This window comes from Triturus cristatus, chromosome 5_1 (genome assembly GCF_964204655.1).
Source record: "Triturus cristatus chromosome 5_1, aTriCri1.1, whole genome shotgun sequence".
In the NCBI taxonomy this organism is placed as follows: domain Eukaryota; kingdom Metazoa; phylum Chordata; class Amphibia; order Caudata; family Salamandridae; genus Triturus; species Triturus cristatus.
This window is the reverse complement of record NC_140587.1, coordinates 561,772,377-561,784,447: the sequence shown is the minus strand read 5'-3', so window position 1 is coordinate 561,784,447 and position 12,071 is coordinate 561,772,377. Positions and strand designations below refer to the sequence as shown.

General features: G+C 38.0%; 1 protein-coding gene across 3 annotated transcripts in view; it reads left to right on the top strand.

The window, feature by feature from the left end:
- The window catches only part of LOC146831196 (XK-related protein 9-like), a 357,609-nt gene that overhangs the window by 233,077 nt on the left and 112,461 nt on the right, over nucleotides 1-12,071 (top strand). For all 3 annotated transcript variants that reach the window (XM_085605455.1, XM_085605453.1, XM_085605452.1), the window contains one exon: nucleotides 2,917-3,128. In XM_085605455.1, coding sequence (XP_085461581.1) covers nucleotides 2,917-3,128 — 212 coding nt within the window. The remainder of the gene's footprint in view (nucleotides 1-2,916; nucleotides 3,129-12,071) is intronic.

Genomic DNA, 12,071 nt, shown 5'->3' with positions numbered 1-12,071 from the left:
CTTCCCGGACTGGTGCTTGTACCATATGGATTTCCTAGCATCTCAGGTAGCGCTTTGGTTTTCCCCGTATCCATCTTATTCTCCTCCATGCATACATATTGAACACTCTCTTTGTCATCCACATAGTATTTCTTCCTTCATTTCCATGTCAAACTTTCCCTTCTCATTCTCATAGTATGCTCTCGGCTACAGTTTCTGCCCTTAAAGCTATTGACAAACGACTTGAGAGTCTCTTCAATAACTCTAGGAGGTCTTCTGTTTGGTTTAATCCAAAACTCAATTTTGATATTGACCCTAACCTTTCTAATGCTTGGGCTTCTAAAGGAATTAAGACTATTCAGGACTTTTACCACAGTATTGGTGATCCTCTTCCTTTTTCATCTCTTGCTACAAAATATGATCTTACTAAGCTAGACTTCTATAGCTTTTTGAAGGATACGGTAAAACTTTCAAAATTTCAATTCTCTCATCCTTAGCTGATCACCTAGCCCGTTGGCTACGTATGGGGCATGTAGCTTTCCAAGCTTACAAATTTTTATGAAATCCGTCAGTTCCACAGTGTTCATCCATCTATACCACTTGGTCCAAACACTTTGGTAAAAGAGTTTTTGAGCACATCTCTCCTCATGAGTGTTCTCTGAATGGAAATCTTTTTCTTCGTAATAAAGTTGCTCCTGACCTGTTCTAATTTTTTTTTTTTTGTAAATATTTTTATTAAGAAATTCAAACACAAAACAACGTACATTGGCATTGCATACATCGGCGTTACATTCGTCTGCTAGCGTACATAGAGTCACAGAATACCTTAATTAGACATTGGTACATCAGTGGTATATAGTAGCACATTGGACTGCTACCGCATCACGCAGTAACTTAGCAGGTCACGTTTGGTGTATGATTAGGCCCTAGGAACTCAGTCACTCAGTTCAGATTCTGAGGTCTCACGCGGGGGTTCACATATATTCCCTCTGTAAGCGTTCCACCCCCCCCATATCTGGGACCCCTTTTTGGGGCAGCCTCTATGAAGACCTGTTCTAATTTTAAAGTTTTTGCAATGCATTTGCTTCACTGGACTCCCGCTCGACTACACACATTGAAATTAAGGGATAATAATAAATGCTGGAGCTGTGATTTGGAACCAGGAACACATCAACATGTTCTTTTATTGTACACTTTTAGGTGATTATTGGACTTCTATATAGAAGTACTTGATGAATTTTTTTAATGTTCCTATTAAATTGTCCTTCTCTATGGTTATATTGGGCCCAATGGCATCAACAACTCCTCTCCCTTTAGACAAGCCCAATATGTCATTATTGGACTTACTTTTGTCTATTGCAGTCAAAGTGATTCTTACGGAATGAAAGTCCTTCCATCACATCTCTTTTCACACTTGATGGGCCTGGGTGTCTTATCTTCGTAGTGCTCATGCATTACACTCTGAAAGTCAGTCTTCTCCAGTTATTTCCAGCGCAGTCTGGCAAAGCTTGGACACCTATGTCCAACATGGTGCTCAAGTTTCTGGGGCATCCAAATCTGATTCTTCGATTACCTGACCTTTTATAGGGTTGTCTCTTATGCATAATATTTTTATCTCTTTTTCCATGTCCTCTTACTTTCTCCTGTAGTAATTGCTCCACTGGAATTCCCCTGACCCTTCTTTCCCTATTTCCCAGTTTCCCCCCGTATACTCAGCTCGATATCTTTTGTGATACATGGCTTATCTCTCTGCGACTCATACTTAACTCTTTTCAAATGTGTTTTGGGGTTTATATGTTCCTTGTTACCTTTTTACATATGTTATGGGAAGGCTCGCCTGGGAGGGAGGACCTTCACAGTGGGTGCAGCATCACTGTGGAACACCCTACCAGAGCCCTTGCGGCAGGCACATACTGAATCCAGTTTTAGAAAAGCACTAAAAACGTGGCTCTTTTAGGCTCTCTCTCCCGTTGGCCGCAACTCAGTTGTTTTTTAGCGCCGGGACACCCCTATCTGGGGTAGCTGTCGCGCTTTATAAATTGTTTTAATAATAATAATAATAATAATGCCTTGCCTAGCCTGTACCACTCATTGCGTTTACTAGTTGCCTGAATTTGTAGCTAAAGGTTATATTACACAGCCTTTGCTGGAAAGAACATGTTTTATGGCATTATTTCTGTGTTTGGAGGAGTTAGAATTTCATTTCTGAAAAAAACACTTACATTCTCTAGTCCACTGAAGAAAATTCTGAGCAACGAATGATTGATAAGGCTGAGGTTAATGGTGAAAGGGTTGCTCCATGCTAAGTGTATGCATTGAACTGCAGTGAGAATAAATTGTTTAGTACAGTGAAATGTATATAGTGGCAAGAAATATTAGTCTGCCACCAAATCTCACTATAGATCACACTTTTAACTCCCGCTTCTAAATATCATACATAGTGTTAAGGAATGTTTTTCTATACACTTAAGCATACGCATTTCGGTGATTCAGTGCTTTCCTAATTAGTAGTGCTTTGAATGAGGAAGCACAGGAGCGTGCTTAACATGCTAGGGATATTTCAGTTGATTTGCCTCTATCTTCATAGTTGTAATTTGGATCTAGATAGTATGAACTGAGGAGCTGTTAACTGGTTAGAGAGCCATTAAATGGTATGGAATTTCACGTCTTTGTACAATAGATGGGATCATTTAATTTAATTTTTCAAATAGTGCAGTAGGGCAGCAATTATAACTACATGGGGAGCCACAACACGTTCTTTCAGTGGGTCAGATTTCAGATTTTGCGGGAAATAAGTCACTGTCCGGAATATGATTGTGGAAAGATTATTTAAAGAACAATAGCAAAGATGACAGGGGCTCATGCCTGTCAGCGAAATTGTAAGAATATATTTAAAGCTATGTAATGGATGTGTTTATTCTATTTTGTATATTAAAGGTATTTCCATATTGTGAAAGATGGCTTCAAAGCAGTAATGATCCCCCAGAACAGTGAAATGAATCCTCAATCTGAAATTCATGAAGCAGCTGTTTACGGATTGGCAGATCTGAGCATGCTCCGGCTATTTGAGACCTTCTTGGAGAGCATTCCACAGCTGATTCTTCAGATTTATTTGTTGATGGAATATGAGGATATTAGCCTTATTCAGTGTGAGTATCTTTGTTGGTTGTTACTGTAATGGTTGAAATAAAACTATTTATGTCTTCTCACATGTAACAAACTTCAGGATATAATAACTAAAATATGAAATTCTGGTTTTACTAACCCTATAAAAAATGACAAATTTAAAAATGTTCTCAATAGCATGCCGAAAGGTTGTTCTTGTACTGTTTAAATATATTGACAGTATATGCATAATATAGCACAGTAAACAATATCCTATGAATAGGTGTATAATGCCGTTCAATTCTACTGTCTGCATGTAGAAATGCAACTGAGAAAGCAAGCCATTCCTAAACCACATGACTTATACCTGTACTGAGTCTCCCTATTTAGTCTTTTCCACCCTTATTTGTGAGTGAACGGCTGTGATCTTTACACTGTTTATGGAGTTGTGGAATTTATCTAAAGTAAACTAAAAGAGATCTACAAGTGTTTCCTTTAGTGCTAACCTGACCTGATGTTACATTTGTCCAAAATCAGGACAGAGTACAGTACCAAGAGATCACCTCAAATGCCTGGCTTCAAATATGGGAAGATGTTATTCACGCATTCTCTATCAGCGGTCTGCATGGGAGGACAGGTGCTGCGTTTCCTCTGCACGCTGGTAATTTTGCTGCTTCGTTGCTTGCATGACTTAGAGGGGTTTCCTGTGAGTCATCTGCAGTACAAAGGGCAGCAGCAGGACTTCAGAACTTTGTGCCAAGCAGCATGTCATACTTGGGGTCCTTCAAATGTGAACGACCACCGTAATCTCAGTCATTTCATTGTAGGTTATGTCAGTAGCTGAATCCAAGATATTGCAGAGTTTCTTCCTGTGATAACAGCTCCTGTTTGAAGCGTATATAAAGGAGGCCTGATAAGCGGATGATGCATCATAACGCTTTTCATTCTCTGAGATTTTTGTCACAATCTTGGCTCTGTGCAAATTTTTTGTCCCTGATCTTTACTTCAAGTGGACTGGATTGTGTTTTCTTCTGGATATTCTATTGGTATGACTTTGCTCTTTTCTTCTTCCCTATGTCTAGAAGTGTGGTGCATTGCTGTTTAATTTAGCACTACTTTCATCGTCAATCAAGATTTACAATTACCAAAGGAACTTTTTTCCACTTTGTCAGTTTGAGTTCAGTCCTTGATACCTGCAGTACTGGAGCATGGTTGATAAATTCCAAAATAGTTTTACTCATGAAGAAATATATATTAACAATGAAGATGCAATTTGCAAAAAAAAGCATATGGAGATTTTTGGAAAAATCATTTGGTTTTTAGGTCTCGACTAGACAGCACATGCACTGTCTCAAAAAGACGTTGTATATACTTTGTGGACTTTAGCCCGCCCATAAGCTTCCCATTTGCTGTCTCCATCATCGCTCTCATATTCTTTCACCCCATTTGTCCACGGCATGCATTTTTCATGCCTCTTCCTGTGTTTAGCCCTCCTCAAGATCATGAACCAATTACACTATCTCTCCACTGCTTCCATTTTAAGATCTGTTTTAAGAATTACTTTTGAGCGCTTAACACGAGTGCTTGTGTTTTCACTCACTGCTCCAAACATCTCTGTAAACAGGCCTGTAAATCTTGTTCTTATCTTATCACATTTACTGTGCATTCAAAGAACGAGGTCAAATGCCAGACGCTGTTTTCTGAGGGCGCTTGTTTAGCTATTTTGCACATGATCGGTGTACTTCAACACTCGGTCTGGCATCGGATTTGATATAATTGTAATCCTGGGTGCCCGTGATTGACTTTCAAAACACGTTGCTAAATCTCACTTCTATCACTTCAATTTAAAGACTTTATTTGGGTGCGTGTTTACAAACAAAATCAGGCGATGCAAAGCCTCTGTTTAACCGCATGTTGTAAAAGTAATTCACACGCATTCATAATTAAATGTAATGTTGCCCTGGCAAATCAAAGTTAAATACCTTCAACATATTGCGTTTCTTTTTTATTTTGATTTGCTAGTGCAACAATACTTTTAATTCTGAGTGCATCTGATTTAATTGCAAAACATGTGCTTAATCAAAGGCTTTTAATCACATGATTTTCTACGTAAATACATAGATACAGTGATAGATCTAATTGTGGGTTTTGGGCGCAATCACAATTAAAAATGTTTCACCAGCAAATCAAGGTACAAATAAATGCAATGATTTGCCAATGCCACATTACTTTTAATTCTGATTTACTTTCAAAATACTTGCTTAATAAATGCTTTACAGCGGTTCACATTTCAGGTTTCACTCATAAAAAGCCTCTATGAAATAAACAGAAGTGCAAGTTTATATTTACATCTCCCCTTTATGTATTATTTTATCATGCCTGTGCGCATGATTTTCACTTGTCTCATCCATCAGATTAGGCTGACCATCGCAAGGAAACAACAGTGACTATGTTATATTTGCTAGCATACATGTCCTTATACAGGAGGACATGTTCAGGTGATGGAACAAGAAATATATAGTAGAAACTAACATACTCCATAGGAACATATTCATTGTTTCATGCATGAAGGGAGAACATAATAACAAAAATTATTTGCCTACATTATGCCAACTAACTTAAATAACATTGTTATTATTATTTGTTATTACATGATGCCATTGTAAGTGGTGAACTGCTGTGGAGATGTTGCTTCTCTATGCCGATGGCTCAAGAGTTGTAAATTAAAACACCCTTTTATTCCTTCTACATTAAAGATTCATTTTAGACAGGTGTAAGATTTGTCAGATTTTCAAGAGAAGCAATTTACATTATTACTGAAGTTATCGAGAAAATATAATTTAGAATAATGTTCCTGTATGCCATCCTTAATGAGGTTCATGTGAAAGTTAACAGTGGGCACATATTTGATTTGTTGTGGGCCCCCAACCATCAAACTACCAATTATGAAAGAAATACACTTCACAAGTATGTGGTATTCAATGGTAGGATGTAGCTGGGCTTTACTTCCAAACGTGTTAGGAGAGTGTGTGCTACAAGGGGTACAGACAGTTTGCAAATGCAGACACTGAATGACATGTCTTACATAGCTTGACAACACACATGATTTTAGCTAAAGAATTTTGTAATCACAAACTCTGTAATGACCACCAAATTTCACTTCGAATGTTAGCCAGAGGTCCCCCTCAATGTTTTTCCAAGCAGTACTATTCAAGGAACACTGGCCGCTTTAAAAAATAAATCAGACACCATTTGCAAAAAGTTGGAGTGCAATTTGCGACCTGTTTTTGCAGCCATTATATATCTGCATATGGCTCTAAATGTTTATTTGTTCATTTGAATTTGTTTGCGAATTTAATTTCCCTTTTTTAACTGTGACTCTGCTGTTGGTTTCCCCACTCACTGTCAGTGCGCTATAGTAATGGCATACAGACCATGACGAATAATTGCAGTAGGTGCATTAACTTACTGATATACCTCAGTATGATTGGCAACCTTTAATCTAATCTAATCCTAATCAGAAATCCCTGTAATAGCTACCTTATTTTGACAGGGATGAGAGGCTGTGACCTTCACTCTAGAAATATATCTCCACAGTTAATACATTATTTCACTGAATTCTCATACAAAGATTGGAACCAGTGTAAGGCAGATTACACACAGAATTTTGCAATAGGGACATTGTGTTCATCTGGTGTTTTGCTTATATTTTCATCTGTAACATAATGCACCTTCCTGTCATAGCCTTAGAGCTGGTGGTTAGCCCTTATTACTTTGATGGCACCATGACCCCAAAACTTAACATTAAACTTTGCAACAAATTGCTGAAAAACGTATTTGGTTGCGAAAGTCAAAGGTTTGACCTCAGTGTTGGATAGGGGTCTTCCAGTAGGAATGGTGTACAGCAACCAGCATCTGTCATGTACAGGGTTACATTAACTGTCCTGGTCTCAGACTGCATTCCCTACTGCTTTGATCCATCAGACTCTGAGTCTTATGTTGTTGTCTTATCGCTAGTGTTGTGTGCACCATGCTTCTCAGCCCAAAAGCCAATGCACAGGCTGCACTACAGCTCTGTTATTTAGGATTCTGCTCTGCTGCTGCTTCGCTACCTTCTCTGTGAAAACCGTGGCCCCCCAAGCAGGCGCAATAAGCTTCTTTGAATGCCGCTCCCCTCACTGCAAGTTGAGTCACTGCAGCTGTTCTGGGGACTGCACACAACTCTACTCTGAACATGCAAGAGTAAGACAGGAAGCAGCAACATGTGCATGACCACTCTCAACAGTGGACTTAAGTTACTCACTTAAAACCGCATTGCCCCTGCTTGAGTAATGTGAGCAGACTATCTGACTCACCTAACAGCACTGGTCAGGAGGTATGTTTGGGTCTCTTTATGAATAAAAGGAATATGACACGTTACAATGCAAACATTTACAACGCATGCTTTTACAACGTGGTTTTTACATCACAACAACCATTACAACGCATGATTTTACGACGCATGCCATCAAAACGCATTTTTAGAAACTACATTTATAACGCATCCCATTACAATGCATACCATTACAACACGTACCATTACAATGCAAAATACTTTTAGGGTAACAGTGTGGTAAGTTTTTGATAGTGTTGGGGTAAAATTACTATTCCCCTCCAGTGAGTGCAACAGAAGGGTAAGTATTGTATAGTTTAGGGGTTAAAATTACTATTCCCACTCCAGTGAGTGCAACAGTAGGGTAAGTGTTCGATAGTGTAGGGGTAAAAATAACAATTCCCATGTACCCCCAAACCCATACCTATCCCTAAAACTAAAAAGAAATCCCTTACTTACCTTATAATGCGTTGTAATGGCATGCGTTGTAATGGTATGCATTGTAATGACATGCGTTGTAGTGACGTTCTTTGTAATGCCTGCGTTGTAATGGCATGCGATGTAAATTCAGTTGCGTTGTAACACCGCATTGTAAAGGTAGCACGTTGTAATGACTGTGTTGTAATGGTTGTTTCCCCTATAAAAGGAGTTCTTTGAATAATAGTGTCCGTACTGGAAATACACTTTGGTGGAATTTCCATATTCTAATGAGTTTCAGATCTAACAAAATTAAATCAAGGGTGTCACAGAGTTTATCTGCTTTTCACTTAAGAGGTAGGCAAAGGCACTTTTAATCATCCTGTTCATCTGTCTTCTAAAAGCTGCAACACTCAAACTTAACTATGGTGGTTGAGATATGACTCCTACTTATAGACATCTCAACTGAAGCTGTCTGAGTTTAAAAGGGCTGCAACTAAATTGTTGCCTTCTCTGAGTGCACCATAAAAGATAACTGCCAAAATGCACTTACGTTTGGTAAATTTAAAACACACCAACTATGCCTCACTAGCTGGCAACCAGTCAAATTAAACACGCATTGAAAAATCCAATAGACTTGGGCTATAGGAGGTGGTACACTGTAATGGCTATGTGTTGGATGTAAGCAAATATGCTGTATGTTGCAATGTAGTTTACAGGAGCCACCAAATCCTTGCTGCTGAATGCACTGCACAACAAGGAAACAGAAGTGGACTTGCGAGGTGGACAGTGTAAGGTCAAAAAAAAGTGCTGGTCTTTGTTTATTGCAATAGGCATGATAAAACACCAAAACTCATAGACCAAGTGATCTTCTGTCATGACAGTCTCCAAATCTATGAGCAACATAGAATTGGTCAAGTGTAGAGAGGCAACATGCAGATAGGTGTTGTAAGATGTGCTTCACCATCAATGGAATGAAAGCACTCATTGAAGTGACAGGGCCATAAAGAAGCCAGCACGTTGTGGTAAACATTGTTTATAACGATGTTTACACATTGCATGCTATTACAACGCGGTCATTACAATGGCCGTGTTGTTACATCACATGCCATTACAACGCAAGCTGTTACAACGACTTGCTGAAGGGGTCAGAAGGTGTTAGATTTTAAATCTAACACTTTCCCTACTGTTGCACAGACTGGAGTTGGAATAGTAAATTATACTATTCCAACACCCAGTGCCCCCCTACAGCAAGTTGTTGTAATGACTTGCGTTGTAATAATCTGCGATATAACAACGTGGTCGTTGTAATGGCATGCGTTCTAAGCGCATGCGGTGTAACGTGGCCTATTCGCACATTGTGTGTATTGTGCATCAGCTGTGGAAACCAGGCATGTGAATGAGGATTGTATCCTATATAGAGGTATTTAATGTGTTTGTGCAATTGAGCAATGAAAAATAACACCACTTACAACATACAAATCCCCAAATGCACCGTGATATTTGGGGAGATGCCATCTGTGACTCCCAGCACTAACTCTGACATTGGAGTCCAGATGTTGAAGAAATTCTGTTAATTCACATGGCCTCCTGTTGCTGTAAGGAGTTGTTCTCTGTCTCGGTTCAGGGTCTCAGACCTCAACTGTGTGTGGGCTGGAGCAGTCTTTCACAGAGTAGTGGCCCCCATTGCAATGGGTCAATTGTTTATCTGTTGCTCAAACTCCAAAATACATGAAATATCAATAGAAACTTCCATCAACGTGTAGTTAGCAGTATAAAATGGTAAAAAGTATTTGATCGATCACTCACCAATAAGAGTAATCAGACTACCTTCACCATCAATAGTGATCGAACATTCAAATAGTACTAAGACTAGACCTGAACATAAGCATCAAAACACTTAAAATAAATCCAGAATAAGCCCTTATCCCCAAACATGACAGCAGCGACTAAGCAAGGGACATTCTTAACCCGAAATAGGCGGTGTCCTGTCATGACTCGCTCTCTGGGTGACCCTGATTATTCAGTAGGTGGAAGTGCAAAAACTATATTTCACCACCTAAATCAGTAAGGTTGGCAAGTAATATACAAATATTCAGTACTTCTTGGAGCAGACAGTGTTATGTGGGTTTCGGTGCTAGTGAGTAAATACAATCTAACCCATCCATTTGACAAAGAATAGGCAGTACCGAATCAAAAGGTCCAATCATGACGATATGGTCAAACAGATCACAAAATATAAGCTTTTTGAGTGTACAAAGTTGACATGGTCCAACATGAGAAAAGGACGCATAAAGCAGTAGCAGTTCAACATTATGTTCTCACCATTGTCGCCTCATACTAAATCTATATGCTAGATCATGGATGCATGAGATCTGAGTCATTGTTGAAAGCTATCATTTATTTATTAATTTCCCATTAAGGGTTGACCGTACAGTAACATAGAAGATCTTCTCCTTCAGCCGTTTTTCCCTGTATTGACCTATTTCTTCATGTCCAGGAACCATAGTCCTTTTAACAGCATTGCCCTGTTCTTCAATGTTATAGCAAGATGATGCTTGGCCATTATCAGCCCCAATGCAAAAAATCTGAGGCGAGAAAAAACATGCTTATTGGTTCGGTAATTTGGCAAAATACCACACGAAAACGTTAAAAAAATGGCATGTAGCATGACATTCCAAAAATGCAACAAGCTTTTTCATCAGGGCGGATATCTTTGCATGATGAAGAATGGGGGGGGGGGAAAGTGTATCTAACTGGAAAATAAATATTAAAATATTTTCATGTTAAATATGAATATAAAGTAATTTTATATTTTTACTTTAAATGTAAAACAAAATAAAAAATGCTACAGCGTTCAAATAATTCTGAATTCAAGATTATTTAATGGAAATATGTTAAATTAAATTAAAATTATTTTCCTGAAGTTCAAATTAAAAAATTAATTCCTACCTAAAGACAAAAAAATTTTTTAAGGTGCATTAATAATTATTAAGAGTAATTTATCGAATTAATTAAACTTAATGTCATTTTTTTGTAAGATTTGTTGTTACATTATTTTTAAAATTCAAAATAGATCATTTAAATATTGTCTAATTAAATAATAAATATGTTCTATCTTTTAATATTTTTTAACATTCAATTATATTAATTATCAATGAATCAATCAAATCAGCTTTATTCGATTTTAAGTCGTAAAATCATAAAAGCACAATAATAAAAAATAATTTAAAAAATACGTTTTTCCAGCTTCAGGGATGTTATACAGTACAGAAGAAACAATTCACGTAGGCAAACAGTAATACATCATTTTAAATGCCATAATGATAATATCACATGGTGTTACGAAGCCTTATAACAAACTTTAAAAAAGCCGACACGGCCAGGATTGTATATTCATTTTCCAGCATTTGCAATTTTAAAAAGGCTATTTTACATTGTTTTAAATTCCAGCTTTTTAGTATGGGCAGCAAAAACTTTTTCCTGGGAGCGACATAGTATTTGCAAAATAAAGTGCAGTGCATCGTGGTTAATCTAGAGGTTTCATCTCATGGACATAGTGGATAGAGTATTGACCAGTCATTAATGCCGGGAAATGTAACCATCCTGTAAAAGGAGCCATAGCGAAAGCGGGACAAAAGCATACGTGTAAAGCCACTCACTACACATATTAAATAAGATTGTAAACCTAGACAAGAGGACATCAGCTTGTTTGCCGTAACTGATTTTTTCTCTTTCTCGTTTAGCCACTGCTTGTTTTTCAGGTAGTTCATACAATTGTAAACCTAGACAAGAGGACATCAGCTTGTTTGCCGTAACTGATTTTTTCTCTTTTTCGTTTAGCCACTGCTTGTTTTTCAGGTAGTTCATACAATGTAACTTGAGGGATTTTCTAGGGACACTTTCCAGACTGCTAGGATGTTAGAAGTAATCTGGGTGACCAATCTCACTTGTCAGATTTTTTTTATAATTAATCCAAGGCAGGTTGGATGCCCCATCCAGATTAAGGCAATCCTTAATTACGTCCCTATTGAATTCCGTCTCTGATGACACCCATATCTTATGCCATGAAAGTAAGGGAGTGATCTTTATAATGTCAGAAATATAAGCTATGCCAAGTTCCCTATGACACCAGTATATTGAAGTCGAACAGGGGACTGCCAGAAGATAATGTAAAAAGCTATTTTCATGACGTTGA